The sequence below is a fragment of the Anopheles arabiensis genome, chromosome 3 (genome assembly GCF_016920715.1).
Source record: "Anopheles arabiensis isolate DONGOLA chromosome 3, AaraD3, whole genome shotgun sequence".
In the NCBI taxonomy this organism is placed as follows: domain Eukaryota; kingdom Metazoa; phylum Arthropoda; class Insecta; order Diptera; family Culicidae; genus Anopheles; species Anopheles arabiensis.
The window spans coordinates 68,105,009-68,125,470 of NC_053518.1; the positions used below are offsets into that span (position 1 = coordinate 68,105,009).

Sequence of the window (20,462 nt, forward strand, 5' to 3'; positions counted from 1 at the left end):
TTATTTACATTCTCTTTTTAACAACATTTTTTTACCAAAACATCTTGAAAGTGGTGAAAAAGTTGTTGAAAAATGCTTTATTTTAGAAGTAAATTTTATGTCTGCGCCCTGAGCGACAAGCGACCACTATCCAACTCAGTTTGACAGCGGACCGGCGTGTCGTTATTTTGTTTACGTTTTTCTTTTCCGCTGCCACCATGCAGTCCGGCAGTTTTTCCAAGTGATTGCAGCGGGTTTCGTGCACAAAACTATGACGAGCGAAGAGAACGGCGATATAAACGATGTGTTTGAGGACATTTTTCTCACCGAGGAGCGCATCATCGAGGAACACTTTCACCACGGGCTAGCGGACGGGCGGCAGGAACGGTCCGTACAGGAGGCGGAAGATTACGGCCACAAGAAGGGTTCGGAAATTGGACGAGAAATCGGCTTTTATCACACAATCGTGACGGAGATTGCTTCCCAACCGGAGACGGCAGCGAACGAAAAGGCACACACGCTGGTACAGGAACTGCTGGCGGCGCTGGGAAAGTATCCCCGCGAGAACGATCCGGCCGTTGATTTGCTGCACGATTTGCAGCGCATCCGCAACACGTACCGGCGGCTCTGCGCACTGCTGAAGCTGCCCTACAAGTACACGCAAACGAATGCGCTTTCGTTTTAAACCACCGAAGATGGAGCGTATCAAGCAGCAGGTGGACACGATCGTGCGCTTCCTGCAGCCCAACCTCCCGTTCGTGAACTGCCACATGGTGGACTATCTGACCGAGCAGCACTGGAAGCGGTTCGTGCCGGTGGCGATGCAGTGCGAACTGCGCACCGTGTCCGATTACTTGCAGGCAAAGGATATATTTTGGGGCCAGTTTGAGCCATCGTTTGATGGGGAGGAGCGTAATGGTGGTTGCTTTCCGGCGGTGCGGGAATTTATCAAAAACACACGCCAGTTCCGTCTCGGAGGAGCGGAAGCTCGGGGAACGGCCCTCACGCTGGACGAGTTTATGGATGCGCTTTCGGACTGTCGGAGGGAAACGCGGCTGAAAATGACGGAACTGATGAACGTGAAGAAGTGTCACGAGGTGGAGGTAGCTGCGGCCGTCGTGGCGTCCCTTTGCAACGGTATGGCAGCGACCCAACCGGACACGAGCCTGGAGGACATTTTGGTGATTGACGCGGGCGATGGGAAGGGATATCTTTCCTCGCGGATTGCACTGGAGCACGGCATCAAGGTGCTTGGAGTGGATTGTAACGAAGAAAACACGAGCAATGCGGAAAAGCGCCGAGAGCGACTCAAGGTAAGGTTGATAGATTGGTCTAGGAATGACAAAAATAACTCATTTTCCTCTGTTTCTTCAGACCAAAATACCAAAAGCCGTGCAAAAATCGAACCTCGAGGAGGATGAGCATTTTACCAACCTGCTGCAGCAGGGCTCACTGGACACGCTGTACCGCACGGCAACGCAGCTGATTGATTTCAACACCAACCTGATCAAGCTGGCCCAAGAATACTTCCCCGGCGGCCATCACAGCACCTTCTGTCTGTGCGGTTTGCACACGTGCGGCAACCTTGGCCCGAACTGCCTGCGCCTGTTTCACGAAAATCCCACCATCAAGGGAATCTGCAACGTTGGCTGCTGTTACCATCTGATGCAGGAGCAGTTCGTGGTGGACGAGTTCTACAATCCGACGAAAGTGTCCGACAACCCGGGGTACGGGTTTCCCATGAGCAAATACCTGCAGGGGAAGAGCTTTCACCTCGGACGCAATGCGCGCAATTTGGCGGCGGAATCGATTGAACGTGCCTGCACCAATAGGGAGAACCCAAGCGATAAGCTTGGCTATCGGGCCCTGCTGCAGGTGGTGTTGCTAGAGTGTGGCGAGAAAAAATCCCACCAAGTCGGGCGGCTCAAGTGCGACGGGTTTGTGGACTATGTGCGCCGATCCGTACGGAGGTTAGGGCTGGAGCAGCGAGTAACGATTACGGACGACAGCTTACAGGAGCTGGAGGAGCGCTTTAGCGCCGAGCTGGAGCAGCTGAAAGTGTTCTATCTGATAAGGCAACAGTTTGCGCCGGTCGTGGAGACGCTCATCCTGCTCGATCGGCTGCTCTATCTGCGGGAGTGCGGACACGACCGCAGCTTTCTGGTGCAACTGTTCGAACCGGTCGTGTCACCACGGTGCTACGCGTTAATAGCTTTAAAATAGAAACCGCTTCCGAGTGGCATCGCAAAAACCACGCCGAAAATTACTGTTTGTGTTGGTCCGGTTGTTGTATATATTTCACATCGCATCCTCAACCAGCGCCGCGTACAGCCCTTCGTTGGAGTTGAGCGTGAACGCGTTCTTGCGGTAAGTTAGCACCTCGGGCGTGGAGGGCGAACGCTCGATGCGATACTGGGAGAGCAGCTTTAGCAGGGCTATTTTGATCTGCAACGTCCCAAAATGTGACCCCAGACAGGTGCGTGGTCCAACGCCGAACGGCATGTAGGTGCAGGGCTGTATCTGGTCCAGGTTTTCCTTCGCAAAGCGCTCCGGATCGAACACGGTCGGGTTGGGGAAATACTAATGCGAGAAAAGCATCCGGAAGTTAGTAGAGAATTGGTATATTATTTTCATAGTTTTTTTTGGTTACCTTTGGATCACGATGGATGGCATAAATTGGAATCATAATGGGCATACCGTTAGGGATAACGTAATCGTGCAACGGTTCCAGCTTGTACCCGGTGCTTCCCTCCGGCAGGGTACACTGTCGCTCGATGAAGGCAAGCACCGGATAGAGACGGTTCGTTTCCGAGATGACCATACCGAGGTACGGCATCTCGTTCGCGTACGCTTCGTACGGAATTTCGCGTCCATATTTTCCAATAATTTCGCGTATCTCTTCGCGCAACCTTTCTTGGACGTGTGGCTATAATTACGTTGAATTAGAAATTATTAAAAAATAATTTCAAACATGTTTCATTTACTTACATTTTTCGTCAGTTCGTAGAGAGCGAACGATAGCACCGAAGAGGTCGTTTCGAAGCTGGCCATATAGAAGGTGGCTGCTTGTGCCACAAGTATGTCTCCTTTGAGTGCTGCAGAAGAGGAGATCCAGACTATTAATCATATTTTAAGGGACTTTAAGGCGCTCCCCCAACTTACGTATCTTCTCCTTCACACCGAGCGTGGCATTATTGTTTTTCAGCGCAATCATTGAGTCGATAAAATCGCCCCGACTTTCGCCGGTCTGCTCGCGCCGTGCGATCTCCTGCTCGATAATCGCCTTAAGAAATGCTTCCGTGTCGCGGGGGAAAAGCTTCAGCCGCAAATAAGGCACCAGCTCGGGCAGAAAGAAGAACGATGCCATCGTCAGGCCGCGCCCCGGTCCGTAGTCGAAGATCTTCCGCCCATAGTACCGGAACTCGGACTGCTCATCCTTCAGACAGTTGGCCTGCATGCCGAAGAACGTGCTCGCGATCACGTCGGTGGTGAACCGGGCGCAAAGCTCCTTAAACTCCGTCTCGCGCACATTGGGTCGCAGTACGGGTAGGGCGTCGAGTGACGCCATCATGTCTGCACCGACCTGGAAAGTAGTGACCAACACAATTAGCTTCTCGCGATAAGCACTTGAGGTAGAGACAAAAGGGGCAAGAATTTCTGTGTGAAAACACCTGCTCAATAAGGGGCTGCATTCGCTTCAGCTTGGCGCTGGTGACGGAGGGCGACAGAAAGCCGCGCAGCTGCTTCCACAGCGGCTCGCGGATCATGATCAGATTGAAGTACCCGATCGTGTCGTGAAACGGATCGGTACACATCTGCCGATTAATGAAGCGCTGCGCATCGGTACACGTGAGCCGCTTAATAAGCTCGGGGCTACGCAGCACCAGCGCAGGCCGGGTGAAGATGTTAACGCCGAAAAAGTCACTCGAACGCGTTCGGGCATGGTGGTAGATGTGCTCGATGTACTCAAAACTCGAGTGGCGCTGCAGGAAGATCGTGGCAAAGTTGCCGATGATGGGAATCTCCGGTATGTACGGTACGCCGGCCCGAGTCCAGTAGGTTTGCTTGCGCCAGCCGAGGTAAAGGAGCAGCAGCAGGGCTACCGTGTACAAAAGATCAACCACTTCGAGCGACATGATTGCTGCCTGCTACGGGATACTGATAAATACTGACTACGGCAGCCAAGAGACAGCGTGCACGCGCTAAAATAATCCAACGATACAATAATGCAACAGCATAGTGATTATTTCTTGTGCGTACACAGCGGACCGATTGGTTCACTGATAACGCTCAAAATTCGGCCACCAGCCATTGTGTTTGTTGACTCGCTTGAAAGGATGCATGCCAACAGTGAGCCCTTAACTGGGTCTACTATCAATGGGAAACGGTTGAACTGTTCCAAAATCTTAAATGCATTCGAGCACACGTGGCCACTATCTTGCCTCGCGATACCAATACGATTGCTTATCATTCTAATCTAATGTACCGCTGACGACCTGACCGGATTCACCTTGTTTGTCTGCAATTGAACGGTTTTTGGGGTGGAAAAAACGGGAGTTGAACTTTGCGCGCTTGCGGGTGCGAGATTTGAGTCATGAGATATTTTTTAGGAGAGAAGGTCGATTATAATAGCTCAGGAAGTAGTAATTAAAGCATGGGACAATAGTTGATAGAGGCACGCAATTTATGTTGAGCTGAATGGAGACTGAGTTTTATATTTTTGGAAGCATGCAAGCATCAAATACATGGTCGCCCAAGTAAAAATCGATAAGAGAGCAAGCAGTTTGGGATATATTAGTCTTGAAGAACTAATCAGCGTAGTTTTAAACGGTAATAACCCACACTCGTTTGTTTGAATAGGTTACAGGATTACTCTTTACACGTTTTTTTCCTATTCTAGAACTGATACAAGATCTATTCCAGTTGTGAAACTGCTCTAGAATCGTTAAATGTTCTTAAATTGAAATCAGTTCCGATTACTGTCCCGGAAAATGTCTTGAAATATTTTGGAACTTCTTTTGAACTGTCGTGCTACTCCAGAAGATCATATGAAAGCTATCCTGAACTCATCCCGAATCTCGAATTGACCACGACTGACTCCAAGTCTCTCCCGATTCTAGAATTATTCCAATACCTATGCCGGTCGTGGAACTGATCCGGGGTCTTTTAATAACCAATCTGACCTGAACAATCCGAATCGACTTGCCATCCTGTGCCCTATTCCGAATTGTACATGGAACTGATCCATAACTATCCTGGAATTGATCCTGATAGTGCTAGTCGTGTAACACATTCCGATTGCATTAAAACCTGATCCTGATCATGATCCTGGGAACCTCAGATATCAGACTTATGCCATGGTCATGGAGACGATCTCAAACATTTCAATGTATTGGATATGATCCCGAATCGATTATTGCTGTGGAATTTATCCCGATTTATCCCGGAACTAATACTAATCATATCGCGGTGCAGGAAGTTATCTTGATTTCACCTCGGTCGTGTTGCTAATATCAATTCTACGCAAATGCTGAAACTTATCGCAAACTTATATCGGTGCTAGAACTGAACATCCTACCAGTTATTGGGTCGAACGCTATTCAAGCAGCCAGCTAATTCTTGCTAAGCATTAGCTTCATATTTAAAGTCCTGTGTGATCTCCATTAGAGACATTAGTGACCTTCAAAAAGCTGATCTCTTGAAGGATAATCTTAATTGTTCGCAATGCCTATTATTCAATTGTTGTGGCTACGCGAGAGAACACAAAAAGTAAGCATCATTACGTCGTCGGTACCCATTTTGATGTTGTGCCCGCAATCAGTCATGCCTACAATGTGCAATTTGTGTAGGTACACACGACCAAGTTTAATGTACTACCGACATTCGACCAATTGTCCATAGAGCCGCAGTTGATATCACATCTTCTGCTATGTTAGTTTTTCGTTATTTAGAATATGCCTCTGGTAAAAGCAACAGTCATGATCGCTGAAATGATTCAATCAGCGAAATGATTCAAGATAGGACATACAAGGTCATGGTCATGGCACTCATTAATTATATTGTATAGCCGCTGCATGCAATTCTCTGATCAATTAGGTGCTGCGCAGCGTTCTACTATTTGTTTTATTACTTAGCATCCATTCGAGTTGTAATACAGTGCTTTATATAATGAATTCGTCATTATTTAAACAAAAATTGAGCACTATAAAAGAGACTGTAACGTTTATACCAATTTACTATTTTTATACAACCTTGATGTATCAATTGAACATACCGATAGATTCCTAAGCCAATATTTAAAAACCCCAGTCCCAAACAAAGACTCTCACACATGCTAATGAGCTTACCTGATCGAGCAGCGGGTACATCTGTTTGATTTTGCTCAGGCTAAGTGACGGCGTTAGGTAAGACCGGAGCTGCTTCCAGGGTGGATTTTTAATCATCAGCAAGTTGTAGTACCCGATCGGATCGCCATGTTGATCGGTGGACATGGAGCTGCAAATACGCCGCGAGAGATAATCGAAACAATTAAACCAAGCACGTGCACTTCCCTGCCACCCTTTCGTTGCACCCTTACCGATTGCAAAAGAACGCTGCATCTTTAATTAGTATCTGCTTGATCAGCTCCGGATCGCGCAGCACGAGGGTGGGCGTGAGCAGCTTGCTGATGCCAAACAGTGCACTGTCCCGTACCCGCTCGTCCACGTACAGCTCGTCCATTAGATCGAACACGGATTTTCGCATCAGTAACGCGTCGAGGAAGTTGCCCACCAGCGGGCGGCCCTTGATGTGCGGCACTCGTGGGACGCACTGCCAGTAGCGTGTGCCGGTTGTAGCGAGAAACCAGACCAAATATAGCACCACACAAACCAGCACCAGCCAGAGATAGCTCTGGAAGGCGTCCACGGTTGGGTAGATCATGGTTGAAAAGACACCTTTTTGGCCCTGTCTGAGACCTGTCAAACGCGCGCGGCTCTGTAATGTACACCGTGTCCCAGGTAAGGTGTCCCAGACACAAACTGTAGAACGCTCACGGTTCGCTGGAGTTCGCTACCGGCCAGTGGGTTTAGAGTTGGAATCGATTGTTTCTGTGGGCACTGATTTTCCTCCTCCGGACACGGTAAATGTGTCAACCGGAGATGTGAGACATAGACGCGTGTGCTACTGTGTGCTGCGTTAGCGCACCAGTGTACGACCTCTATCACGGTTTAGTGCGCGGTTGGTACTAACGTGCAGCGTCGCTGCTGGAAGTTCGCAACGCGCGCTCAAAACCAGGTCGACAGGCAATACGTTTGCAAAGCTGGATGAGTGTGCGTTCTACGTTTTCAGCCGGCAGAGAAACGGTATTGCTAACTTGAGAGCATGTCCCCGGAGTGTTCTCAACTTGGGAGGGGTAGGTAATCTGAGCAAAGTGAGATGATACTTAATTGTCACGTGGACACCTGAGCAATGTGAGATCATACTTAACTGTCACGTGGAACGTTTCGAGAGTTTTGTTTAATTTCTTTTTTTTCCTATTCTTTTAATTACAAAATAATACTGCGTCATGAGCAGAGTTAGCTGCCTCTGACGCGGCTTCCTATCGCTCCAGGGAGGTTCGTTTCTTTTATGAACGATTATAGTGCGCGACGCACTTGTCCGGTTTCGCCCTGGTCGAGCATGTGATAGTGGTGGTGGGAGTTCAGCAGTATGTGAGCAGATTAAATTTCTGCTTTTCAAGCATACGCATATTTATAAGCATGCGTAGATGGGACGGGTGTTTGCTCTCTGCTTTGCGATTGCTTTTTGATGAATGAATATCGCCGGCTTTTGGATTGGATGTGGTGCGTTGGACACAGGGGACACAATGTTCAGTGTCCGAGTCTCGAGTCGGAATGATGACGAGGGTCAGTTCCGAAGGCTAATTGATGGTATGATGTAATGTTTAGTGGCGTAGGTAGAGAGACCGGGGAATTGATAAGGCCTGTTGATTAGGATTTTTTTCATGTATTTTAGTTTTTTGGTTTTGACGGTGTCTCTTGATGTTATTCTCGCTATACCCTAATTTTCTATGTGTTAGATATTTTTGTAAGTGCACTTTTATATATTATATTCCCTAGTTCATACTTTATTGTCTAAATATTTTATACATTGAAATTTAATCATTTCACATACAAATTTGTTATAATGTTCAGAGGTGTCAAACACAGGCGGTTCGGCTTATTAAACCGAATGCTATTTTTATTTCATTATCAGATGCAAGATATCAGGCTTGCCGCAAGCCACCAATAGGGTTGGTTATCTTTCGCTGTAAATATCCGCTTAACCCATTGCAAGATAGTCAGTCTTGCCGTGTGCTGGGCATAATACAAATAAATAAATAAATAAATAATGTTAGGCCTTATGCCTTGAATACTGTATCAAGAGACCGGCTCAAACAGGTCAAATCAAGTAAAATTTGTTTTATTTAATCAAATGACTTTAATAAATGCTAAAGAATGCATGATAAGCTTTTAGTGATAAGATTCTTTACGCATTTGTTTTACAGGGTTTACCAGCAAAACAAACAACTACTCAAATCTATATAACAATCGTCTCTTGAAATAGCCATCGTATACAACCCGAAATTCCCGCCTTGTTATTTAGCAATAATTCTGAATTTACCATATCGAGAAAGATTTTCTTTGTTCAGAATGTCAATAGAATCTTTTACTCCTTTCAAGCACATTTCTTCAATATTTCAATGTGATTTGTTTCAATTTTGCAGAAATTTTCCGCAAAATAGGTCCGAAATAAGAATAGCACCACCGTGAAAATAGCTTTCTGTTCTTTTTTTGCAGGATTTCGTTAAGGTTATGATTCGGTTTCGTTTATTAAAAAAAAGTGAAGTTATTCAAAAATAAGAAAGATGGACATTATTTATTTCGTTACACGACCAGTATGGGTCTACTTGCAGCATCTGGAGTACGAAAATAAGGTATAATGCATAGAAGTATATGGTAGAGGTATATTACCACCGTGAAGATAGTTCAACAACGTTTTAAAAAGATACTTGAGTTGGCAGGATAATTAAAAATGTTTACAAATTCTGCCTCTAAATCCACAATTATTTAAAAAAAACATGCTGGAGCTATTTAAATTTCTCGCAGTGTAGCATGTCACGTACACTACACCATGGTGCTGTGCTGTCTATTCTAGGACACAATTGTCATGACCATGTCGTCAGTTGGGCTGTTAAACCTTGTATCGAATAAACTAGGATTTATACTGAGACAAAAAAAAATCAATAATAATCCATTTTCTATAGTTTTAAATGTTTTCCAACAAAGACAATTGATTTGGCATTTGGTGATGCAATTCATTGTAATTTGCTCAATAAGATGTCAAATTTAAAAATCCTTATAAGTTGGGCACCATGCAATTCGGTAACAAAAAGTATTCGAAAGTGATCTGACAAAACCCCTTCCTTAGAACTCATTTCGATTATAATCATCTTTATTACCTGTTAGAATATTATAAAAGTTACCCTATCCTCGCCTTCTTTCATAGAAATTATAATTACTTTGTAGAAACTATAACTGATCCGGCGATCTCATCTAACGCACGATCACGTTTTAAAAGCTTTTGTATTTATCATTTTGGAATTGGATCATTCTAATTTTTGCCATTTTTCACCATTTGCTGATCATTCGCAATGAAAGAATACTTAACTACTGTTAAAATTATTTCATAAGACAAATCTGTATCAATATAAAAATGTAATATTGTTAGTTGTTCTTTTGAGTTTGACACCTCTGAGCTTCAACCGCACCGTACTGTACCTATTTTAATTGCATTAATTCTACCCAAATGGATCATACGTGTGCTTAATGCTCAATCTCTAACCACCCCAAGCGAAAGTGAACCTCTAAGATAACCTTTTAGAAAAAGTATAAATCCCCGGTCTTTTACCAACTGATACGGATTAGTATTTATGTTACCGACGAATGGTTCGAACAAAAAGAGAAACGCAACGTTCGGGCGAATGAGTGTTTATTGACGCTATAACTTTCAGCACGTCATATCGCAGGAATGCCAATGATGTTGAGGTAGAAAATGATTTTCTACTGACTTCCTCCTCTGCCTCCTCCTCTTCCTCTATCCACCGATCGGTGTGTCTTCGGTACGGGAAGATCGCACACGATCACACATTCTTGGTGGCAAATTTATGGTTCATTTTTCCACATGTTATGAGCGCGTGAAGCGAAACGTCTGCAGCGTTACCAACAGATTGTTTAGTGTTTATGAGACGTTCGGACGTTGCCTGTTGTGCACGCGTGACAGTTGGAAATTAAAAGGGAGTTGTGGAATATTAAGCACTAACGGTGAAGAATGTTTAGTTATGTTTTCAAGGATGCGGGGTTAAAAACAAGACATCAGAAATTAGTAAATGATGGACTAGCGGGTCAGTATTTGACATCGCTGTTTGGTTAAATCACACAATTGTGAAGGACGCGTGAAAACCAACCGGGTTTGCGGGTACCATGTGTTGTAGAATAACAGAGCATTAAACTAGTGACGCAAGCGGAGCGAGACTCCCTTATCTAAACATTATTTGTCATACAGTTTACTAAACTATATGATCTGCAAGGTTTCACATCCATTGGCGCTTGTTTTTGGAGTTTACTTTTATCGATCACGTCATCGGCGGCAGTACAGCTGGTGGATGGCCGTTTGGTGGAGTTCTAAAAATGAACACATTCAAAGCGCTGCGGTAGTGCCCGGAGCTAGTAGTAGTGCCGCCCCAAAACAGCACATGGCACGCTCTGTTCACTTTTTGGCGCGACTTCCCGAGATTTTCCCGATAAAAGGCTTCACGCGCCACACGTGTTGCCGGTTGCCGAGGGCGAGCGCCGCACATTGACTTTGACATTGAGCGCGGGAAGCAAAATCTGTACCGCCTCGCGCTCTGCTAAGTCCTCGAGCCGAGGGAAACTGCTGCTAATGGAGGGCTGCTAATAGTGTGTAGATAGTGTGCGAGGGATGAATTTTTATTTTGAGAGCATTGCCACCGGTGACGGCCGTTCCATGGACCGAATTTGTGTGTGTGTGTGTGTTGGCGGTATTTGACATGGTTTTTTGGCACAAAAACGAGTCAGAGAAGAAACGGCGAGAACATCTTGATGCTTCCCCGAGAGCGAAAGGTAGCTGATCTCATTGTTTATAATATCGAGGTTTTTCTTATAGATTTTGGGTTTTTTTTCTCCTCCTTGCCTCGTGTACTATTCCTAGGGCAATATTTTTGCTTCCTGTGGTACAGCTCGGATGTGATGTCACCGTGACTTGGGGGGGGATTGAATGTGTTTTTGGGAGGGAATGGTGTCCCATAGGCTAGATATGTGTGTTGAACAGTGAATGATTTGCCGCAGTAAATATCAACTACTTTGGAATTGTTCGTAAGAACGAAACGGGTTTCACTTAAGGATAAACAAGAGCCAATGGGCAGTATACAGAGCGAAAAAGATTAAATCATTGATGAAGGATTAATATATTTACTAGAAATCGATATATTTACCTTCTTTGCTCGTCAAATATATGATCTCGAGCCATATTCTTTATACACACATCCCATAACGCATGTCACTGAGATAGGAAAAAGTGTGCCAACTGTATCAGATAGAATAAGTTCTAGTGAATCAAAAAAACCTCTTCTTTTCATTTACAGGGTTTCCCACGATTTATTGGTCAGTTCCCATGATTTATTGGTGCGTTCCCACGATTTTTTGGTCGTATCCTATAGATTTTTGGTTCGTTCCCATATTTTATTGGTATTTTCCAATTGGATATCAATACAATTGGACCAACAAATTCTGGGAAACGACCAAAAAATCGTGGGAACGCACCAAAAAAATATGGGAACCCACCAAAAATTGATAGGAACCAACCAATAAATCGTGGGAAACCCTGTATTGTCGTTGGTTGAATGTTTTATAGCTTTTAATATTTGTTTTTAAAAATCGTCAAAACATTTTACTTATCGTTCCCATGTATTAATTTTACTGTTTATCATGTTCGCTGAACTAATTTTAATTTATTTTTTATATTCTGAACTTCTGATTTGATTAACTTTTTTTTTATTCCTGTATAACTGTTCAATTCGAAGATCTGTTCCTATATTGTTTGGACTAATCATTTACAATTCCGTATAACATAATCTTTATTTTGGATAAATCATGCTTTACCAAATGTGAAACGAAAGTTTTTGATGCTTTTTATAGAAAAAATGTAGGACAATGGAACCAAAATAAAAAAGCATACGAAAAATATCCAGGCAGGAAAATAGAGATTGCAAGGATAGAACAAAAAATAACATATAAAATATGTAAAATTGGTAAAATTCACATGCTAAACAACATAAAATCCAGAAACAAGAGAAAGCTTCGAAATCTGCGAGAAATGGAGCACCGGTCAAAATAGCAGCCATTTGCCTTATGCTTTTACTCGCTAGATGTTGATGAGGCTCTTCACGAAACCCAATATTTTGCCCAGACTCGGACAATTTTTATCGACAAAAAGAAGATGCATTTATATGACATCGTTCAGGCATATATTTGAGATTTTATGGGATTACAAAGACCTAAAAGTTGAACGTTGGTATGGTGGAAAAATTGGATAGATCTATTGACAAGACCCTCAAACATTCTGGGGAAGACTGGCGGCGGAGTAATTTCCAAAAGGGAAGTTCTAATTTGTTGTTCTATAATCTCGAACAACATCAGCTGTTAGTGTCCAATATTTAAGTAATGCCTCAGTTTCTGCATTCTACGATATATTACAAGCGGCGCTTACAATTCCTAAATTAATGGATGAATTAAATGAACCTTTGTTGCAATTGGCTAAGAATAAGTGCATGTACGTACCAGGAAGTAGAAAGTAATAGGATGTGGATGCGGAAAGTAATTCACCGATACTATTAGTACCGAAGAAATCAGTTGAAGGCAAGAAGAAATGGCGTTTAGTACTGTGGCGGTTTTAACGGTACGCGGACTGAGCGGCCGCGGGGGGCCTCGTCTATTTAGGGGCCCCGTGGATGGTAATTCCAGCATATACAACAATGTGTACAGTAGTCTCATAGAGAACTTTTGTGCCCAATAGGGGCCCCATGGACGAAGAAACTCATACTTAGTGTTTGGTACATGGTGTCTAAAAATGATAGCGAACTAACCCTTGCTTTTTTACTATATCGTTTCATAGACTTGAAAAAACGATCAAGTATAATTCGTAATTCGTTGTTAGGCAGTGTGTTAGATCGTCGTTAAGAAATTTGTGATCTAGGCGTTACACTGGACTCTAGTTTAAATTTCCGTTTACACGTTGACAACACTGTTAACAAGGCATATAAGATGCTAGGTTTTATCTTTCGAAAATTCCGATAATGTAGTCATGGGCCGGTCTGGTGGTACAGTCGTCAACTCGTACGACTTAACAACATGCCCGTCATGGGTTCAAGCCCCGAATAGCCCGTGTTCCCATACGTAGGACTGACTATCCTGCTACGGTAACAATAAGTCATTGAAAGCCAAGGTCCCTTCACTAGTGGTTAGAGGCAGGCCTTGACCGGCAACGGTTGTTGTGCCAATGAAGAAGAAGTCCTGTCTTAAGTCTTACGTCGTTGTTTACTTGTCTTGTGCGCACGGGGGTGAAGTACTGCTCAGTACTTCGGTTCCCGAATTGCACTACGATGATTAACACAATAGAGGTAATACAACGGAAGTTTACAAGACTTGGTTTAAAATGCGACCAATTCAGAGGACTCATAACCATGCCAAGTTATCGCTCACGTTACCTTCTGCTTGGCCTACAGACGCTCGAGCACCGTTTTAAGGTAAACAAATGTGCATTTGTTCTTCATCTACGTACCTTTGAGACCTCTTCGCTCTCGTAACTTGCTTGTTGATGAGAACAGGCGTACTATATATGGAATACAATAAGCCATTTTATTAACGAGTTAACGACCAACGTATTTAAAGAGAATATTTTATTAATTTCACCGGACACCGGATTAAGGCAGATGTCGATCTCGAGAATCCCCCCCGCCAGCAAACCATTACGGTGAGTTTGATTCAAAGCCAATTGAAATATTACTCCCCCCCCCGCTCCACACCAACAGGGGGCCTCAACTCATTTTACCGCTTAGGGCCCCCAACACCCTAAATCCGCCACTGGTTTAGAAGTGGATTTTCGGCAGTTAAACAAGAAAATTTTACCAGACAAATTCCCTTTACCCCGCATAGACACGGTTCTAGATCAGTTAGGAAGAGTCAAATACTATAAAACTCTTCAATTTCTAACGTTTTCTACAGGTGTCCATCTTTCCCATATTAGGTGTTTGTCTTACTCGAACATTTCAAAACTGCACAAAAAAGACATGTTTTTTATTCATGACAAAACAAAACAGGTGATAGAAACTTGACAGTTTCAACAGTTTTTCTAATAAAAAATGGCTGTAAGATAAGGTATGCCCATCTTCATGGTGGCTGTATTTATATATCCCTATTTTTAACGTTTTCCTTCATGTGTACGTTTTTACGTACCTACCTCTATAACTGGGTCAAACAATAAAAAAAGACGGTATCTATTAATTTAATAAATAATGGAAAAGAATAAATATTCAAGAATAATATTCTAAAGGAAAGGCTCAACAGTTATCTAAAAACAAGCATGTATAAATATATGAAAAATGTAAATCAAGTGATAGGAAATTAGGAATAAGATAGTAGTAATGATAATGGCGACAAAATAGCATTAAACATAAGAAACTCTCCACTTGTCTGGGAAATGCTTTCCCAATCCTAGCTTCCTTTGCTAGCCTTTGTATTTTTCCTGTACCACAGCAATTCCACCTCAAACCTCATCGTACTGAAACAAAACACCATATCACAATAAAATGATGAAAGACACCAGATCAAATCGGATCGATCAAAATTTCGTGTGGTCCGTTTTGTTTATTTGCTGCTGGACCCCGTCAGTGTGATGAAGTGAAGTTTCATCACGCATTCATCACAAAATAAATGCGCAACTATTTCTGGTGGTTTTTGTTTGGAGGCATGGTGTATTATGCCTTCCGATGATGAAATCATTTCAATTTCATCACCTATTCGGACGATTTTGAGGCACGAAACGGGCTGTGAAGGGTGGGAATGTACTATTTGCCTTAACTCACCGTATGCTCAGTGCGCGTGTGTGTGTGTTGTGTTAGAAAACAGACGACGAGAGGATGTTTTCTCAAATTCCAATTCCACAGAAACTTCCTTCAGGAAACTTGGGTCTTATGAATGGTACGTGAAGGAAATAATTATTTGACCAAACAGCGCATGTAAAAGCAAATCTTTCGGTCATGAATTAATTATGAGGATTACCGGGTGGCAGGTGCGCGGTCAACCGTCTTCTTCACACACTGTTTGCATAATGAGCAATAAATGCCGTCGCCTATTGACCAGTCAGATGGGTTAGCAAATAGGCATTGAAGGTGACATAATTTAAACAGCTTGGAGCTCAACACATCCGGCCACGCAAATGAAACCCCGATAATTGAACTTGGCACAACAGACCCAATGCATGAAGTGTTTTAGCACCCTTGAAAAGGTAGTCACTCCCTCACACTAGACAAATGACGTCACTCGGAGGAAGTTCTAAGTGATATTTAGAAGCTTACCTTGCGTGCGTGATCGTTAACAAAACAACTTGCGCGCTCGCGTTTCAAGTCGCGTGTGTGTTTGATCGCGGAAATGTAATCCTACCAGCTCATGATGACGTTGCATGGGCTGTCTAATGTCTGGAAGTCTGGACACAGTCGGTCATCCGATTGGACAAGTTGGGGGCGACGACGCGTATCGCACTGCTGCCTTTACATTGTCTGGGGTTACGGGGTTTTTACGGGATCGAATGCTTCGTTGATTTCAAAAGACTTTTCCCTCTTGATCATCCCCTTCTGGCTGTCTGTAGATCTACGTACACGTGGAGATCTCGGGTCTTGCGGGGGTTCTTTTTCAAAATCATTTTATGTTGATATTCTCTGAGCTGGGGGGATTAAATGGTTGTGTTTGTTTTCCAACGAAGCAATCCCAGTTTTTTTGGAGACTGAATGAAAGGAGCAAAAAAAAAGAACTGAATAAAAGATCAACACTGATAACTGAACAGAGCTTGAGCGGTCGTAAGTCAATTTATATGCCAATTTGTATCTAAAATATGTGTAAAATCGTTTGAAATTGAGTATTTTTTAAAAGAATTTATACAAAAATTTAGGAGAAGTTATTTTGAATTAATATGATTTTGTCAAATTTGGAGGTGAAAAATGGGTTGAAAATCATAAAAATTTATAAATTTGTTTTATCCGAAGCGAAACTTTAGAAAAGATTTCTTTCAAATACTAATGAACTTTCCGTAGCTCAAAATGAGAGTAAAAGGTATTTAAACCATTTAAAATATTTCAATTATTTTCCCTCTACAACAACGTCGAAGTGCGATATGAATCTCGTCACCGTTCGATGCGCATTCGGCCAATGGATTCCGAGAGTTTGCCGGAGCGCCGAGCCCGAGTGTTTGGATATTTGTTTTCGTTTGCCGAACGCATTCATAACGCAACGGAAGGGTAAAACGGGGGCAAAATCTGACGCGGAAAGATGCAACCACTGCCCCGCAACGCCGATGATCATGATGATGGCCAGAAACAGTGCGTTAATGTTGCTTTTCCTCCCCACAGGAGAGAAACAAATAAAACACACCGAAACGCGTTTTGGCACGTGTTCCGACGGTGGGGTTTGGAAAACGCCAACACGAAACGTGCGTTTTAATCCCACAGCAACAAGTGGCATATCGGTGGCTAAAGTGCGTCAGGCGCGCGGTTTGGTACCGGTTTGGTGTGGTGCGTATCACTGTTTATCAGACCGTAGCCGTGCCGCGGGAGGTAATCAAACGTTTGCAGCGAGCCGAGCTGATGGACGCATTTTTGGACGCATGAAATACGTTTGCACACGAGGATATACAGAAATGATAAACAGGCGTTTGCAGGAATTGAAGGAAAGTAGCTTATTCTTGGTGAAATTTTCAAATGCTACATTGTTTGGTGCCGAGTTGGACGCTTCTTCTTGGAAGTGCATTTCTTACGCTGACAAGATCACGTACCAGTGTTCAATGTTTTTAATCAACATTTCGAATAAATAAAAATAATAGTACTCGAGTCGTCTGATATATGAGTTAGGCTAACTAAATTGTTCATGGAAAGCAACGACTATTTGAAGCTGTTGAACAATATTTAATGCAACAAAAATCTATTATTCGATGACTCACGATCGTTTCTTGACGTTGCACACAACCTTTTACAGGGTTACAGTACATGTACTAGGTGGCCTGATACGGAGAAGTGACCAGATCGAGAACCGTCCTACGAACGGTTATGTATGGCCATTCTAGATGTAATGTAGTTCTATTCCGAATAAGCGAAAGGCCATGGGAGTGACAAAATGCTGACAAATTTTTCAAAATGTGAGCTTTTGTCACTTTTTTGAGCTTTTGTCAAAATTTTGTAACCTGGAGCAGTCAGGAAAAAAAGTTGACAGAAGTTGACAAAATTTGACGTTCGTGAAAAATCATAAACAAACAGCCATTTGGCGCAGTTGTGACCCATTGTTATGATAATAATGCTAAAATGCATGATTCTAATTGATGTATGTACCTATTTAGTACTTCTTAAACAAAATATCAATGATATTCAGATGTTGGAGCTTTTTTTCGCTCTTGTGTATGTTTTTGGTGCGGCCACGAGAAAAGCTCTTTTTTGCAGTTGACAAGCAATTTTGACAAAGTTGAAAAATTTTTCAACATTTTTTCAGCTCCGTTGCCACGCGCTAAATGGTTCTGAATATTAACGCTGCGATTCCATATCTGCTTTTTACTGGTTTACGAGACTTTTTCTGCCAGGTGGCCTGTTACTACAGGGAAGAAGCCTGGCATCGAAACGATCCATTTCAGGTCTTGCATGTCAGTTAATTAATGTAGTACTATTCCTATTGAACACTATGGAACACCATCACGTACAGGTAGTCTACGAGATACATCGACTCTTTCTGGTTTTCTAAATTTGACAATTCTTTGACTTTGAATTCAAATTGGACTGATTTGACACATCAATTTTAAATTGCCAAATAAGTTCCCTTTAAATAGAATGTTAAAACCCATTTCAAAAGGGTTAAAATTATTAACTAGGTTAAAACTATATTCAGTCAGGATTATATCAAATAATTATTCAAACCACCCGCTACTTGCAAAATTATAAGAAATTTTTTGCAATTTTGGAAAATCACGAGATTCGACTTACGCGGAAATTCAAGATACGCGGCATTTTGCGGCCGTTTTCGGTCCCCATTAACCGTGTATCTCGGGGACCGCCTGTACATGCACAAATTGAATAGTATGCTGCAATACCTTCAAATAATTAACATAAAGTTCCACACAGCACCACTAATGGTATTACTATACATAAAGTTGAGTTGATTTTAAATGAAGGGAACTTTATTTCTGCGATTCAAAATTCAACGTTCTGTTTGTAGCCATTTTAACAATCCTTTGAGTGCCTCTTTTAATCCGTTATACAGAAATCTATAGGGTAAACGTACCTATAGTGGTGGTAGTACCAATAGTGGTGGTATTGCACTAAACTGCGTTGCCTACGATAAATTAAAAGTAATTATGTTATTTATGTTAGTGTGAAATGTTCTCTGGCTTTTAACAAAGGGTTTAAAAGTTAAATGGGGCAATTCCGTTACTTATCCATTATTCCATTATTTTGTTAAATGTGTCAACATTTTTCCAAAATCCTTAGGATTTCATAACGAAACTTATATCTTTGTTAACGTTCTAATGACCATGTAACAACACAATTATTAGTTTTTAACATAATTGTTATTAAATGATATTGTTTTATTCAAATTCATTGCCTTTTGACCATATTTTCGTATTTTTAAGTGTTTTTTACGATAGTGCCATTATAGGTACACAAAACAGGCATGTTCCTATAGTGGTCTTAGTTATTAAATCAATAAAAACATGACATTTTACATTTTTTTCGACGATATTTTTGACATGTCGTGGTGTGTTCATTAAAATAAGCAGCAGAAATGAGTTTTCTGTAAGTAATTTACCAAACAAAGGCTAAATTCGCTTATCTGGCTGAGTGAAAAATCGACCTCAAGTCAAGCTTTTTCTTCCGGATGAGGGTTGACGACAGGTCAATATTTTCATCAACCGAATTCATACATTTTTTACGATCAAATTATGTAAAAAATCGAAATTATAACAGTTATCCTTGCTATTCATATTTTCGAAAACAGCTTCAAAACTAAGTTCGATTGATATGATACACCCACTTTAGGAACAGAATACGACGACTATAGGAACCATACCACCATTAACGGTACAACGAAGCAATCACAAAAATATGTATTTTCTCGTAAAATTGATGCGTTTCATGGTAAAAGTGGTTGTGATAAAGCATATGCCAATTGCTATGTATTAAAATAATCATGAATTTACCTTCCTGACACTTTCAATCTATTAAAATACATTTGTTCCACTACAAATTGCACCACTATTGGTACATTTACCCTACCTAATTCGTCTAACATAATCGAAAAATCTCTAGCACGTGTTACAATAATAAAAAATTACAAAACATTTCAAAGCTTAAATGTGTGTTACATATTTGTTATGCTTGATTTTGATACCGGAAAACTTGCAAAGTTCATGAACCACGTAATTGTTCCGCAACAAGAATATCTAGCGCTCTATTAACCTTGTTCAGGATTACAGGGTTTCCCCAAGTTTTAATTTGTTTTTATTTATTGCAAGCATTTTAAATATTTTGAACGCAGTTTTACCTCTGTAACTGCCACTAAACTGTGGGACAAATTCAAATACATGTGTGTAACAGTAACAGACATCTCATACAACCCTTTAAACATGCGAAATATTTTTATATCCGTTTGATTTAAATCGATTTGTTTGCTGCTAACATTGCAACAGTGGCAAAAAAAAAGAAACAACAGGTGGAAAGCAAAACAAAAAGAAGAGGGTAGAAAATAGCAGCAGCAAAAATGAATTTCCCTCTTTAAATCCAAACCGTTTCGAGCGCGATCGGGAAAAGAAAAACAATGATATGAAAATAAATTTCATTGCCATTTTTTTAATCTACAGCTCACCATAACTATACTCTCTTATTCTTTCGTTCTCTCTCTCTGTTTCTCTCTCTCTCTCTCTCTCTCTCTCTCTCTCTTTCTCTCATTCTGAGTGTTGCACTTCTCTTGCTAAAAATATCCTTTTGGTGTGTTTTTATTCTTCTTTCCGCTTTCCAATACCATCACCTCTCCTCACCTTCCTCATTTGGCTCCCCATACTCCACCCCTTCATTGGATATGTGTCATCTTTAATTTGCTGATTTTCCGCGAGTTTTTCCACCCATTCGCGGCCAG

General features: G+C 42.0%; 3 protein-coding genes across 3 annotated transcripts; 2 read left to right on the plus strand and 1 right to left on the minus strand.

Annotated features, from left to right (window-relative positions):
* Nucleotides 1-158: 158 nt before the first annotated feature.
* Nucleotides 159-691, plus strand: LOC120900468 (protein LTO1 homolog). Its single transcript, XM_040307514.1, has one exon. It carries the CDS (start codon nucleotides 251-253, stop codon nucleotides 662-664), a length of 414 nt encoding a protein of 137 aa, XP_040163448.1. The 5' UTR covers nucleotides 159-250; the 3' UTR covers nucleotides 665-691.
* Nucleotides 660-2,242, plus strand: LOC120900466 (methyltransferase-like protein 25). Its single transcript, XM_040307511.1, has 2 exons — nucleotides 660-1,292; nucleotides 1,354-2,242. The coding sequence occupies exons 1-2, from the start codon at nucleotides 675-677 to the stop codon at nucleotides 2,200-2,202; spliced, it is 1,467 nt and encodes a 488-aa protein (XP_040163445.1). The 5' UTR covers nucleotides 660-674; the 3' UTR covers nucleotides 2,203-2,242.
* LOC120900465 (cytochrome P450 6g1-like) lies at nucleotides 2,243-7,219 on the minus strand. The gene is made up of 6 exons (XM_040307510.1): nucleotides 6,557-7,219; nucleotides 6,327-6,474; nucleotides 3,142-3,562; nucleotides 2,968-3,074; nucleotides 2,630-2,905; nucleotides 2,243-2,559 (listed from the first exon to the last, which is right to left on the minus strand). Exons 1-6 carry the CDS (start codon nucleotides 6,898-6,900, stop codon nucleotides 2,278-2,280), a joined length of 1,578 nt encoding a protein of 525 aa, XP_040163444.1. The 5' UTR covers nucleotides 6,901-7,219; the 3' UTR covers nucleotides 2,243-2,277.
* Nucleotides 7,220-20,462: the final 13,243 nt, after the last annotated feature.